Raw genomic sequence first — 14,975 nt, 5'->3', positions numbered from 1 at the left:
TCATCTGCAAATTTAGCCACCCCGCTACTTACTCCAACTTCTAGATCATTTATGAGGAAATTAAAAGGAACCGGTCTGAGTCTTCTTTCACACTAGCCCTGGGCAGTTCACCACAAGGGGACAGCAGTGCACAGACCAGGAAGTTCTGGTTGGAGTCCTGGTTGATCCAGACACCCTAGCTGTATGAAGAGTTTTGATGCCACTGGTGGGAACGGCTGGCCCCATCTGCCAACACTCCAAAGGATCCCTGAGACTAAACTGCTTCTGATACTACAATGGTGGTAGTGATCTGAAACCATATGGAGGCTGTTTATGAAACCTTCCAGACCTGGTGAGCATCATGCGTAGGCCAGCCAGAAGGGAACACCAGCCTTAGTCTCTGTTGTTTGTTTCTGCCTTCTCATTTAATTTTCCCCAGAAGTCACGATTGTGCTGGGGATGTTGAGAAGCTGCAAACGGAGCGGTGCCAGAACAGTCTGGCTGGCCACATGCCGGTTGCTATAGGAACTTACAAGATGCACATTCTAGAAGTTTTCCTGGAAGGAAAGAAGAAGTCGGTTGGGCAGCTGCAGGAAGGGGGGACTTTGTTCCCAGGTGAGAGCCACAGTCTCTGGTGAGTTTCCAAGTGCAGTGCAGTTCCCAAACAGCAGCTTATGGAAGCCTTCTAGGGATTGGTGGCCAGAGGGCGAGTGGCACATGGTGGGGACAATGGAGCAGGGAAAGGGTTTCAGTCCTGGGTCAGAGGTTAAAAGCCTCTTGATGAATGTCCTCGATCAGAATGATGGAAATCAGTCGTGGCCAAAGAATGTCTGGTAATCTGCATATATGGTATTGCATCATTGACAATGGAATTTGATCTACAACACAACATAAGTAGCTGCCATGGAATTCCAAGATTCTGAGCCTTCATTTCTTTGAAGTTCGGGGCAGGATTCTGTATTCAGTGGTTGTGTAATAAAGCTGGGCAAAATGTTTGCAGAGATTATGCCAAATGAGGATCAACTAGAGATATTCTAGGGCAGTGGTGGTAGGGGTTTCCAGAGCTAGAGAATGGCTCTCAGTGAGTGTCCCTTCCCACCCAGCCTGCACCAACTCCAAACCAACCCACCTCTATACCCATTTCTGTTGTGATCCCAGGACCCAGACTCAGACTCTTTTGCATCAGGAGTCCTGGGGGGCTAAAGCTCCTGAGGATGCATGAGACTGTCTCCCTGGACCATCTCCGGAAGCGGCCTTTGAGGCAACCCCACTTGCAGAGACTTCTGAGGAGGAAGAACCTGAAGGGGGTGTGCTATCCCCTGCTCCCAGAATGCTTCTTTGCCAGTGTTCTCAGATACTGACACTGATGACTCCCTAAAGCAAGGCTGCTCAACTCTGGCCCTCCTGCAGATGTTGGCCTACAACTCCCATAATTCCTGGTTATTTGCCACTTATTGGGGATTATGGGAGTTGTAGTCCAAAAACAGCCGGGGGCCAAAGTTGAGCAGGCCTGCCCTAAACCCAGGCATCTTGCCTTCACCAACACATCAGTTTCAGGGGCAGAGGGAGGCAGGGCCGGACTGGGGGCACTGAGAGGGCGGTAGAATGTATGTGGGGAGGGTGCCAGGTTTTGAGCAGAATGGGTACTGAAGGGTGGGAGTATTCACTGCTGCCGACTGCTGCAAGGGCGCCCCGTGCGTGGGGCAGACCGGGAATATGCCCTGTTGCCCTGTGGGCCAGTCCAAGCCTGGCAGGAGACAGACTAGCCTTGCCAGAGTGTATGCCTCCGAAAAAGAGCATGGCTTCTTTAAGAGAGAGCTCCGCCCTGCTCAGGGAGGTGGGGCCTAAGACACACCCCTGCAGGACAGAAGCCCTGCCCAGACTGAGAGCCGCAGTGCAGCCACGTTCCTGCTTCTCTATTCTCTGCCGTGGACCCTGCCAGTTAGCCTTGGTCCTGCCTCCATCTCCCACAGGGTGCTCTCCCAGGTCCTGAAGCTGGATGGCCCCGCTATGGTCCTCAGTACCGCCCACCTGCCAGGCAGCCAAGCTCTGCAAGTCATCCCCTGCCACACTGCAGGTACTCCACAGCCTTGTCCCCAGGCAGAGAGTCCCAGCTCCACTGCAGGATTCAAGCATGAGCAGGAGACCCTCCGTCTGCCACACGCGACCCTCTCCACCATCTGCTGTTGCTTAGGGTTCCCACTCTGTTGAGCCAGCACAATTAATTTTTGGCTACAGCATAAGAAGCTAGAAACATGAAACTTTGCAGAAAAATGCACAACCAAGCAAATGATGCAAGATCAGCACACTCTGACTGTGCCCAAAAGCTCTTCAGATAGATGGTTTTGGAAATCTGGGATGTCAGGCTGCTTTTGGCAGCTGTCTCTTCTGAGATCCGCCATGCCAGGAACCCCAAAAATGTAAGATGCTGTCAGGTGGTCGCCTCTCTTTTGGAGAATTTTCTTCCATGCGCTGTAGACCAAGCAGCCTTCGCAACCCAGACATTTGTGCGCCACGAGCAGAGATTAGCGGCACTCCAGAAATGCTTCCCACAGAGCAAATAGACTCAAATAACACATTATGAAGAGGGAAGCAGGTATCGGGCAGTGCTGGCTGAAAGCAGGAGCTCCGCCAGATCAGATGGCCATGGATCACACCACTGGGACTGCTGGTCAGAAGGGGGGGAAACTGCAGTCAGCTCCAGCTGGGAGTGATAGACTGGAAGGGGGATTCAAGGGAGGGCAACAAAGATGGTGAGTGATCTGGGAACCAAGTCATAGGAAGGGCAGCAGAAGGAGCTGGGTGTATCAACCCGGGGAAGGAGAAGACTAAGGCCGAGGTGGGGGAGAGACAGTCACCCTCTTCAAATATCTGAAGGGCCATCTGTCAGGGAGGCTGTTCCAGTGAGGAGGGGGGCTGGACTCAAAGACCTCCCCGGTCCCTTGTAATTCCAATAGGATTCTGTGCTGCAACAGCAGCACCCATTCTTGACCAAGTGCCTTTGTAGACCTCCTGAGAGGTGGGGGAGTGGAGCAGCCACACTGGAAGGCCACCATGTTTTTTTATCCATAATGCAATGCCCCTCTCCCTGCCATTGCATTACTGGATGCAACATGTGGGTGGAGGCATCATATTATAGGTAAAGGAAGCTCGCAGCCACTGGGGTCACTGCTGAAGAGTGCTCTGAGCCTAAGAACAGAAGAGCAGCCCTGCTGGATCAGGCCCAAGGAGGCCCATCTAGTTCAGCATCCAGTTTCTCACAGTGGCCCACCAGATGCCTCTGGGGAGCCCACAGGCAAGAGGCATGTGCATGCCCCTCTCTCCTGCTGTTGCTCCTCTGCCACTGGGATTGAGAGGCAGCTTGCCTCTGAGGCTGGAGATGGCCCACAGCCACCAGACTAGTAGCCACTGACAGACCTGTCCTCCATGAATCTGTCTAAGCCCCTTTCAAAGCCATCCAAGCTGGTGGCCATCACCACATCCCATGGCAAAGAATTCCATAGATTAATTATGCGCTGTGTGAAAAGGACTTCTTTTTTATTCCTAAATTTCCCGGCCTTCAGTTTCATGGGATGACCCCTGGTTCTCCTGTTGTGGGAGAGGGAGGAAAATTCTCTCTGTTCACTCTTTCTACTCCATGCATAATTTTAAACCCCTCTATCATGTCTTCCCTTAGTTGCCTCTTTTCCAAGGTAAAGAGCCCCAGATGCTGTAGCCTAGCCTAATAAGGAAGGTGCTCCAGGCCCCTGATCATCTCGGTTGCCTCTTCTGCACCTTTTCCAGTTCTACAATGTCCTCCTTAATATACGGTGACCAGAACTGTATGCAGCACTCCAAATGTGGTCACACAATAGATTTGTAATAAGGGCATTATAATATTAGCATTTTTATTTTTAATCCCCTTCCGAATGATCCCTAGCATGGAATTGGCCTTTTTCACAGCTGCCGCACACTGAGTTGACACTTTCAATGAGCCATCTTCCACAACCCCAAGATCTCTCTCTTGGTCAGTCACTGACAGCTCAGACTCCATCAGTGTATATGTGAAGCTGGGTTACGCTTTTTTGCCACAGTATGTACCACTGTACACTTGCTTACATTGAACTGTATTTGCAATTTTGTCACCCACTCACCCAGTTTGGAGAGATCCTTTTGAAACTCCTCAAAGACTGTTGTGGATCTCACTACCCTAAATAGTTTCTTGTCATCTGCAAATCTGGCCACCTCGTTGCTTACCCCAACTTCTAGATCATTTATGAACAAGTTAAAGAGCATCGGTTCCAGGACAGATCTCTGGGAGACCCCGCTTCCCTCCACTGTGAAAACTGTGCATTTATTCCCACCCTCTGTTTCCTGTCCTTCAACCAGTTACCAACCCACCCATGAATCTGTCCCCTTATCCCATGACTGCTATGTTGACTCAAGGCCCTTTGGTGGGGAACTTTGTCAAAAGCTTTTTTTGGTATTCCCCTTGACACTTCTGGCGATATGCTCCTCAAACTCTCTTTTTGTGTCCCTTATTGTGGCTGTTCTTGTGATCAGCCAAGCCCAAGGAAGGATCCCAGCAGTGCCATGGTGCCCAACCCAGCACTGAAACCTGGCTGCCGGTATCATGTGACAGCATGGGCTGCTTGCGGCTCACGCTGACACAGAGATGGGGGCCCAGAATGCCTGTCCCCTTGGGAATCCCCCAGGGCACCGCTCTCGGCACACAGTACACTGTGGGATACCCATCGGCCAAGACGAGTCCTGGCCTCAGGGTGAGCCGCCCTGCTCCGCCCTGCACAGAGCAGCACTGATCATGTGGGTGCACGCTCCATGACCCCACCAAGCACAGCATAATTGTCTGCGGGGAAGTCAAGGTTTGCGAAGCCTGCCCCACGTGTGACTGGCCCCATTGCCTCCTTGCATGTCTTTTGCCAGAGTTCATGTCCCTTCCTGTTCCCTTCATTTGGGCAGGCCCTCCATTTTCTGAAGGAAGTCTTCTTCTTCTCTTTTATAGCTTCCCTGACTCTACTTGTAAGCCCCGCTGGCGTCCTCCTGAACTTGGTGGTACCTTTTCTCCTTCTTGGTATACATTATAGCACTCCTGAGGTCCCAGCCCCTGAGTCTTGTTTTCAAACGCCAAGCTATTTCTTGAGCGGCACAACAGTAATGCCGAGAGTTTTCTTTCTTATGTCACAGACATCCTCAGAGTGGCTTGCAAACATGTTTGAATACAACTGTCCACAGCAATTGCAGAGGCTTCCACGGGCAGATTTTCCATGTTGGGACCAAGCAAGCAGCACATGCCTCCAATGTGTGCCACCCTCTGGCAGTGCCGTCTAGCAGTGCCTCAAAGAGCAAGCTCTCCCCAGAAGCAGCTGCCCCACAGATCAAATCAGGAGTAGAGCAGATACCAATGTCCAGGTCATAGGAAGCTGCTCCATCCTGTGTCAGACCACTGGTCCACCTAGTTCAGTACTGAGTTGCAGGCCGCCCTCCTGCACATATCAGGAACGACACCTGGGACTTTCTGCTGCTCCTACCACACAGGTCTTCCTACAGGGTTTATTTAATTTGTTTGTTTGTTGCATTTCTATACTGCCTAGTATAGAAATCTCTAGGCGGTGTACAGATTAAAACATAATATAAAACAAAACATTTAAAAGTAATAAAAACAGATAAAAATCACAACAGATAAAAACACAACATTAAAATTTAAAATTAAAATTTCAGTTAAAAGTTTGGGAAAACAGGAACATCTTTAAGGTCCTCCTGAAAACAGAGAAGGAGATGCTCTTCTTTCAGCAGGGAGTGCATCCCAAAGCCCTGGAGCAGCCACAGAGAAGGCCCGGTCCCAAGCTGCCACCAAACGGGTTGGTGGCAACCATAACTGGACCTCTGCAGATGATCTTAATAGGCGACAGGGTTCATGACGGAGAAGGCACTCTCTTAAGTACCCTGGACCTAAGTTGTTAAGAGCCTTATAGCACTTTGTATTTTATTAGGAAACATAGCAACAGCCAGTGCAGTTCTTTTAGAATCAGTGTTATATGGTCCCTTCAGGTAAACCCAGAGACCAATCTGGCTGCTGCATTCTGAACCAATTGTAGTTTCCGAACTACGTACAAAGGCAGCCCCACATAGAGTGCATTACAGTAGTCAAGCCTAGAGGTTACCAGCATATGTACCACCATTTTAAGTCATTTGTCTCCAGAAACGGACGTATCTGGCATATCAGCCGAAGCTGATAAAAAGCACTCCTGGCCACAGCCTCAACCTGAGATACCAGGGAGAGTCTGGGATCCAGGAGCACTCCCAGACTACGAACCTGATCTTTTAGGGGGAGTTTAACCCCATCCAGATCAGGCAGATTGAAACCATCTCTTGGGTCCCGACCCGCTACAGACCGTATCTCCGTCTTTGGATTCAACTCAGCTTGAAGGTTGAGGCCCTTTAAGCAAGTGCAGAAAGCTTTCCCCTCTCCACTAACTTATCAGCCTCACAGCCCTATCTATCTAGGGGATGGTGAGAGAGTAGGGCACCCAAAGCAAAGTGTATGCTTTCTGTCCATCTACCATTCACTTGAGTTTCCATGTTCTTTGTCACACCCATTGCTATTTATCCATCCTCAAGCTGGGGCAAAGGCAAGCAGAATTCTGTTCCTGGGCAGGTGAACCAAACCTTGTTAGGAAATTGCTCCGAAGATGCGATTTATCCCCTGCCCGTGTGATCAGTTGCGTCACAGTGGTGGGGCAGGAAGAGCAGCCCCCCGCCCCGAAAGCCTCTGACCTGCAAGGAAGGCAACTTTTCCAAAGCCCAGAGGCCTGGCCTAATGTGAAGACACAGCAGGGAAGAGCCAAAGGAGGGGAGGTGAAGCCAAGCCAAGCAACACCTTTGGCACTTCTAGAAGTCACTGGGACCAGGAAAGCTGCAGGTGGGGCAAAAATAGCATCAGGTGAATTAGAGCCTGGGGAGATGTCAACCTGCCTTGACAGCTTCACTCACAGGGAAAATGCCGTTTGCCAAAATTATGCAAGGACTGCCCTGTTGTGTCACAGAAAAGCTCCCTGGCCAAGGCCAGATCCCGATAGGTGCCAAGGATCTGCATCCCACCCAGAGGTGCACCTAGGTGATTTTGGAGCCTGGACCTAAAGGCCTTTGGAGGCCCCCCTTCTTTGGAGCCCGCCCCCCCACCCCCCCACACACACACTGTGACACATGCAGTATTTTTAACATGTGGCTTCCAGAGGGCACAAACAGCAAGAACGTAAGAATATAAAACAGGCATATTTATGCAAATATGCATTAGCAGAAACATTTCAACACGCAACTTAACATATTCCCATCCCACATATTCCTTTCCCCACTCCCCTGAGCGCCACCCAGGAAAGACTAAGGAGGATTTGGAGGCCCCCAGCAGGTGTGGAGGCCCTGGACTTCAGACCCAAAGTCCAGGGGTAAGAGCGCCTCTGATTCCACCTGAAATCAACAGCATAGGAATGGGTGGGCCTGTCGGTTGATTAGTCCCATCGGCTGAGGAAGTAGCAATTAGAAGCGTTGACATTCTGCTTTGCTCCAAAAGCTGTGCCTCTGTGCAGTCGTCGCTGCTGTGGTGTGATAGCAGTCTCACCCAAGCCAGGGATCACATGATAGCTGCAGTTCATCCATGTCCATGCTTATGTGGGTCAGGTTGTGCAAGAAAGGAAGACCCAGGGGTGCCGTTGTGTGCAGAATGTAGGAACCTATTGTGTGCATTCATGCATTCATGCTTGGTTATGTATTTGTTATTCCTTTGTTTGGTATAGGGCTTTATAGCCTGCTTTTCTTGTACAAACAGCATCAACACGCAAACAATAAAATAGCATATCAATAAACCAAGATTAAAAGCGCAGCATTTAAAGCTGTGACGCAATCCTGCATGTGAGTAACTGGCACTTCTGTATCTTGATTTGCCTCATACTCACGTGCATTTCATGGGTGTGGAATCCAAATACATGGGTCACACAGTTACGTACTGTATCTTCGTGCTTGTATGGAGTGTGCATGCATGTAACCCACCTACAGGGCTATTAGACAGGAAACAGGTAAATGTCACATTAAGCACATGCATGTTCTGTGTGCATTATACATATATGTATGAATGTTTGCAATGAAAGCACCTATTTTATACACGGCATTGTGAGTAGTGTACATCCATGAATATTTGAGCATTCAGCGCAGAGATGTGCAAAGTCATATGTCCATTTGTGGCGCATATCCATGGGCAATATGCATGCATACATAACGTATATCTGAGCACAGCACACAGTCCTGTGCAAAGTCTGAGTGGAGGGAGCTTACATGAGATCCTAACTGATCCATGTGTGTCTGCACATGATGTTACCTGCATTTGTGTTTCACTGTGGATTCCACAGCTAGTATCTATGCATGTTTATCAGCTGAGCGCATTGCATGCATGTTTTCACCTGTCAGGTGAAATGACCTGAGTGGGTGGGCCTTTCTTCTAACAACTGAATGCTAGGATTCTAGGATTCTAGAACAACAACTTCTCCTCCTCCTCCTTCTCCTTCTTCTCTTTCTTCTCCTTCTTCTCTTTCTTCTTCTCCTTCTTCTCTTTCTTCTCCTCCTTCTTCTCCTCCTTCTCCTCCTTCTCTTTCTCCTCCTCCTCCTCCTCCTCCTCCTCCTCCTCCTTCTTCTTCTCCTTCTCCTTCCTCCTTCTCTTCCACCCAGGTGGCATTCTTTTTCTGTGGCACCCAAATCAGAACAATTTTTTAAAAAAATAAATAAATGTGTGTGTGAATCTCTGTTCTTTTCCCCTGTAGCTGCTGACCAGTTAGTCTTTCCCAGACTCCTGTGCAATACAAGGCATCATCGTAACAAATCAAAGCAAACAAATGAGTGGAAGGCGCATGTGTTGTTTTCCTTGTCTGAAGTGTGCCGCTCTTCACCCACTTAAAGGTGAGATGACTCCCCTGTTTGCTGGCGTGGTCCAGCTCTCTCACTCCTCCTCTCTTTCCCCTCCCCTCTCTGGCTTTCCCTCCTGGCATTCCTTCAACTGCGATCCTCCATCATCCTGTCCCAATGACCTAGAAATCTCTCCTCCTGGGGCTTCAGCAGCTCAGTAGCTGCAGCCTGGCCAGGGGGAATCACCCTTGCCATCTGGCCCCACTGGGCAGCAGCAGCGCCCCCTGGCGCCCATGCCCAAACACTGCCCTTCTTCTGTGGCACTCCAACAAAGATGAGGCTGCTGCGGCCGGGCTGGAGCAGGTGGGGGTGGGGGTGGGGGTGAGGTGGGGGTGAGGTGAGGTGAGGAATCTCCTCCGGATCTGCGAGATTCTTGGAGACACCCCCCCCCCGCGCGCGCCCCATCAGCTTGCAACTTCCTGGTGCTCTGTGCCAAAAAAACAACCACCCCAAAAAGGATGCTAAAACGTCACGAGGAGAGATTTCCTTATTGGGTCTCCCTCGCCTGCATCCTGAGTCCATATATGGGCATTTACGTCACAGCAGCCTCGCTTGGGAACTCCAGAAATGGAAGAGCCGGGATGCAGCGGAAGATCAGAGGCAGATATAAAAACCGAGGCTGCGTCTGCTGGGCTCTTTGCTTACAAACACAAGGAGGAGGTGCAGGAGCACCTGCGGAGCCCGGCCCAGGTGAGCCAGCCAGCCAGGGCATCCCCTCCCTCCCTCCCTGCCGCCACATGGTCCCAGGGGACCAGCATCCTTCCCTGCATCCCCGCCGGCGCGAGGAGGACCCCTTTGCCTGCCCTGGAGCTGGAGCACAACAGGACGGGCGCTCTGTTCCGGGGGGGCGCTCTCTAAGCCTGGGGGGCCCCTCTCCTCCAGTCCGGCTGTTTTCTTCCCTTCCCTCCTCTCTCGCCTCCTCCAACCGGGACATGTTGAACCTCATGGATTTCTCCCAGCAGGACCCCCACTACGCCACGCGCCCCCTGAAACCTGGAGATGCCAACCAGATCCAGGCGCCGCCGGAGCACGAAGGGCAGCAGCAACTTCTGACGGAGCCTCTGAGGGAGGGCGCCTCGGATTACCTCCCAGGTAAGCCCCGCCGCCACCGTCTGGGTCTGGATTTCAATGGACGCTGGCGAGAGATGAGGATGATGATGATGTCTGGTAGCAATAGCCGCTTTGGGGGAATGACAGGTGCTTGACATTCAGTAAGCAAGCACGTCATAAATTTTGCTGTCTGAAATGCCATCGGTGTGTGTGTGTGTGTGTGTGTGTGTGTGTGTGTGTGTGTGTGTGTAAATAACAGATTCCAATAATGTGTTGATAGTTCAAAATGGGGGTTTCAAGACATGCCAGACCAAGGTTCTGTTGCAGTGGGCAGTCAGAGATCCTCCCCATGGAAAATAAGCAGGCATCAGACTATTGATTGATTGATTGGATTGAATTGGATTGGATTTGTAAACCGCCCCTCCAAAATGGCTCAGGGCGGCATACAATTAAGTAATTCCAGAATAGACCTGGAAGGGCTCCCAAGATCCCATCTAGTCCCACCCCTACTCTTACATCTACCCAAAGCATCCCGGGAAGTCAAAACCTTTCCCCAAACCTTCCGAAAGGGGGGATTCTTCACCTGCCCAGCTAAGGAACTCTTTCCATTGCAGAACAGCTCCCAGAATTAGATGGTCCAACCTATAACTCCCTGGCCAAAGAGGTGAACCTAGGGGTTATCATCAGGATAAAGTAAAAAGTGTGCCTTCAAGTCAGTGTCGACTCCTGGCGCCCACAGAGCCCTGTGGTTGTCTTTGCTAGAATACAGGAGGGGTTTGCCATTGCCTCCTCCCACACAGTTTGAGACGATGCCTTTCAGCATCTTCCTATAATGCTGCTGCCCGATATAGTAGCGGCAGGGATTCGAACCGGCAACCTCTGGCTTGCTAGTCAAGTCATTTCCCTGCTGTGCCATTAGGTGGCTAAGGTGAGGCCATATCTGTGCCGTATGTCTTATCCTGTTTCCAGTGTAGCAGGACTATCCCCATTTCACAGAGGAGGAGTGGTAGCCCAAAGGCGACAATTTGCTGGTTTCCACTCTTCCCCCCCCCCCACACACACACACCCCGGGGTCCACGCCTGACCTGAGATTTGAAGGCTGGTGCTTCACACTTGGCACCAGCTGTAACTAACCTGTTCCCACCCAAACTCAGACAGTGGCATTCACCAGGCAGAAGGTTCTGCTGGAGACTCAGTACTCCCAGGCCGCCTTAGCTCAACAGGCAGCCTTTGCTGACCCACTACCTTCCAGCCTAACCAGCGGCTAATTTCTCCAAAGAGAGAATGTGAGCTGGTCTAGTGGTAGCAAGCATGACTTCTTCCCTTAGCTAAGCAGGGTCTGCCCTGGTTGCATGTAAATGGGAGACTTGATGTGTGAGCACTGTCAGATATTCCCCTCATGGGGATGGAGCCGCTCTGGGAAGAGCATCTAGGCTCCAAGTTCCCTCCCTGGCAGCATCTCCAAGACAGGGCTGAGAGAGATTCCTGCTGCCTGCAACCTTGGAGAAGCCGCTGCCAGTCTGTGAAGACAATACTGAGCTTGATAGACCAAGGGTCTGACTCAGGATATGGCAGTTTCCTATGTTCCTATGTTCAAAGAGAGAAGTCCAGGTTGCCTGGGACTCACACTGCATGGCATGGAAGTCCACGTTCCTGAACTCGCATTTGTGAGGACCAGCGCAAGGAAGCTGCCTTATGCCCTGTCAGACCCCTGACCCATCTAGCTCAGCATTGTCTCCGCTCACTGGCAGGGGTTCTCCAGGGTTACCAATTGGGGTCCTTCCCAGTCCTGCCTGGAGGTGCTGAACTTGGGACCTTCTGCATGCAAAGCAGATGCTCTGCCACTGAATGGCGATTCTTCCTCTGTTAAGTCAGACGCTTGGCCCATCTCGCTCAGAATTGTCTATGCTGACTGGCAGTGGCTCTCCAAGTCTTCAGCCAGGGGTCTTTCCCAGCCCTGCCTGGAGGTGCCGCCAGGGGTTGAACCCGGGGCCTTCTCTATGCAGGGCCGATGCTCTACCACAGAGACCTTGGGTGTGGTTTCTTGGTGGTGAGAGCAATTTCATTTCTTTGCTTTTTCTTCTTCACATGCTCTGGGGGCTGAGCCCTCCCCATTAGGACAGGTTCTGGGACTGAGCCCTGCCTCAAAGGAAGCCTTGAGTAAGACATGCCTCACCACATTGTTGGGTGGCATGGCTCTCAAAGTCACATCTGGCTGATCCATTCTCCCAGATGGGCTGTTCTCTTCTGCATGCTTGTCCTCTGGTTTGAAAAACTGAACCTCTTGCCTTTCCATTTTCTAGATGACTTTATGGGAGCCACAATGAACCCTGAACTTGCAGATTATTACTTCCTTGCTGGGCAGCCATCTCCACCTCTCAGTTACACCGGCAGTTTCTTCATCAAGACAGAACAATGCCAGGATCAAGAGTCTCTCTTCAACCTGATGTCCGGGATCCTTGGCCTTTCTCCGTTCTCTGCTTCAGAAGGCCACCAGAGGCCACTGGATGCCATCCACAGTGTCCCAGAAGCCTTGCAGAATCACCTGGACCTATATTCCACTTGCCAGCCTGAACTGAACATCTCTGTGCAGCCGTCTTTAACTGAGCAAGGGTACTCCACCTTCTCCAGTCCTGATGGTATCCAGCAAGTCCAAACACCCCCCGATGTCGGGGGACCCTCCCAATGTCTGTTTCATGAAAAACTGTTGGACAGTAAGCAGGACCTCAAGTTGTCCTCCATCTCCCCATCTCTGGAGAAGTTCAAAGCTCCCTGCTCCCACTGGGAGCCTCTCGGCCAATCTCAGACTTATTTGCCAGCGGAATATCCTTCCCCAGAAACATTTCACCCCATAGAAACAAGCCAGGCCATGTTCTCCCACCTGGGATCAAAAACCGAGAATGTGCTGGCGGTCAGCTGCCAGTCGGGACTCAACAGCCTCTCAGAACACTCAGGGTCCTTTGGACACAATCTAGATTTCAGTTGCCAGCCAGAAACATTCCCCACCCACGGCCAAATCCCCAGTGACTTTGCAGAGACAAAGATCCCCAGTCTCCCCGCTCAGCTCATCCAAGAATTTGAATCTTCCTTACCTCAGCCAGAGGTCATGCCGAGTTTGATGAACCCCCATGAGCCGAGGGTACACACTGACCACTCCACATCCTCGGTCTCCATGACGGACTTCCTCGCCCATTCCTCCAGTTCCTCGGGCAATGCTTTAGTACCCAGCAGCACCCCTAGTGTCCTGGCACAGCCAAAGAAGAAACCCCGGAGAGGGAAATGTTCCTCCAAGTGCTTCTGCCCCAAACCCCACGAGAAAGCATTTGCTTGCCCAGTAGAGAACTGCATCCGGAGCTTTGCTAGGTCTGACGAGCTTAACCGGCACCTCCGGATCCACACCGGCCACAAACCATTCCAGTGCCGCATCTGCCTCAGGAACTTCAGCCGCAGCGACCACCTGACCACGCACATCAGGACTCACACAGGGGAGAAGCCCTTCTCCTGTGACGACTGTGGCCGCAGGTTTGCCCGGAGTGACGAGAAGAAGAGGCACAGCAAAGTCCACTTGAAGCAGAAAGCCAGAGCAGAGGAGAAGCTCAAGGGGCTGGGCTTCTACACAGTGGGGCTGTCGTTTGGGACACTCTGAGGCCTACTTTTGGCAATGCAGCCACGGCTTCATTTTCTGGGAGGAAAGGGCTAGGATACTCAGGTTAGAGGAGCCATTTCCAAGTGGCTCTGTGGTTGTTGCAGCAGAGGGGCAAAGACATGGAGGGGTTGTGGAGGGGTCAATGGTTGCCTTCCCTATTGATTCCCTTTGCTAAGGCGAGCAGAGAAGAAGGCATTTTCACAGGGGGATGAATTAATGGAAGGAAAGCAAGGAAACTGGGGAAGGGGTCTGGCAGGATCTGGAAAGAATTTAAAGTCATTCCATATCCATATATGGTGGCCCTTGGGTTAAGGAGTACCAGGCCAGCTTCTGACCCAAGGCAGACTTTATCTGTATTTCAGCACCATAGTTTGTGGTCAGTTCCCAGGGGGTGCTTTTCTGCCTTTCAGCACCCTGTGAGTGGCGGACAGATCCCAATCAAGGCACGAGACTGATCAAGGGATGCTAGTATTTTCTTTCCTGAAACTGCTTTTGTATTTAGCTTTGGTTAAAAAGAAGGGGGGGCTACCTATATTTTATACAATGAGTCAACTTTGCAAAGACAAAAAATGTTCATGAATTGAATCCACTTGCTGTCTCGTAATGCACTTTAATGGACCTGGGGCAGGGGTGGGTATTTTTTTTAAGGATAAGAATGAAATTTCTCATGGTGGAGCCACAGGGGGAAAGGGAGAAAATGTGAGGTGTATAAAATCAGCAGAATTCATTGCTTTGTAAATGATACAAATTGTTGCTCTAGAGTTGACAAACTTTGCTTAATGAACATTTTGCATATAATTGTGATTGGAGGATTTTGTTTGTTATGTAAATATTTCTCGCTCTCTCTTTGTAAAAGCAGAATGTATCAAGATTCTTAGAAAGCTGTGTTTATTTTTACAATAAACATGTTTATCATTCTAGACAAAACTCTCTTTAGCTTTGCTTCTCTACCCTTTCCTGGCTTTTCAATCCCTCACCCTGTCCTCAACCCCACCAAACTGCAGATCTCCCTCATGTGGAATTTCTAGAACTCACTCACCATTTGACAAGGCATTCCAAAGGGAGGAGAGCTAGTCTTGTGGCAGAAAGCATGGATTGTCCCTTTGCTAAGCAGCACCCACCCTGGTTTGAATTAGAATGGGAGACTACATGTGTAAGCACTGTAAGATATTCCCCTTAGGCCCTAGCGAATGGGAGGAGCATCTGCCTGCATGCATGCAGAAGGTTTCAGGTTCCCTCCCTGGCATCTCCTAGATAAGGATAGGCCTTGGAGAAGCCGCTGCCAGTCTGTGTAGTCAATACTAAGCTAGATGGACCGAAGGTCCGACTTGGTAGAAGGTAGCTCCCTATG

At 50.8% G+C, this 14,975-nt stretch overlaps 1 protein-coding gene across 7 annotated transcripts; it reads left to right on the top strand.

Moving 5' to 3' along the window:
* The first annotated feature begins 542 nt into the window (after nt 1–542).
* EGR4 (early growth response 4) lies at nt 543–14,551 on the top strand. 7 transcript variants are annotated; one of them, XM_053251366.1, is made up of 5 exons: nt 543–613; nt 8,787–8,922; nt 9,472–9,618; nt 9,888–10,020; nt 12,282–14,551. In XM_053251366.1, the coding sequence occupies exons 3-5, from the start codon at nt 9,496–9,498 to the stop codon at nt 13,622–13,624; spliced, it is 1,599 nt and encodes a 532-aa protein (XP_053107341.1). In that variant the 5' UTR covers nt 543–613; nt 8,787–8,922; nt 9,472–9,495; the 3' UTR covers nt 13,625–14,551. The 7 variants fall into 7 exon arrangements, with proteins under 7 accessions (XP_053107341.1, XP_053107344.1, XP_053107342.1 ...); XM_053251369.1 differs by having other exon boundaries at nt 547–594; nt 9,891–10,020; XM_053251367.1 differs by having other exon boundaries at nt 547–594.
* The last annotated feature ends 424 nt before the right edge of the window (nt 14,552–14,975 follow it).

Source organism: Hemicordylus capensis, chromosome 5, assembly GCF_027244095.1.
Source record: "Hemicordylus capensis ecotype Gifberg chromosome 5, rHemCap1.1.pri, whole genome shotgun sequence".
Classification (NCBI taxonomy): domain Eukaryota; kingdom Metazoa; phylum Chordata; class Lepidosauria; order Squamata; family Cordylidae; genus Hemicordylus; species Hemicordylus capensis.
This window is presented reverse-complemented; position numbering and strand designations above follow the sequence as displayed.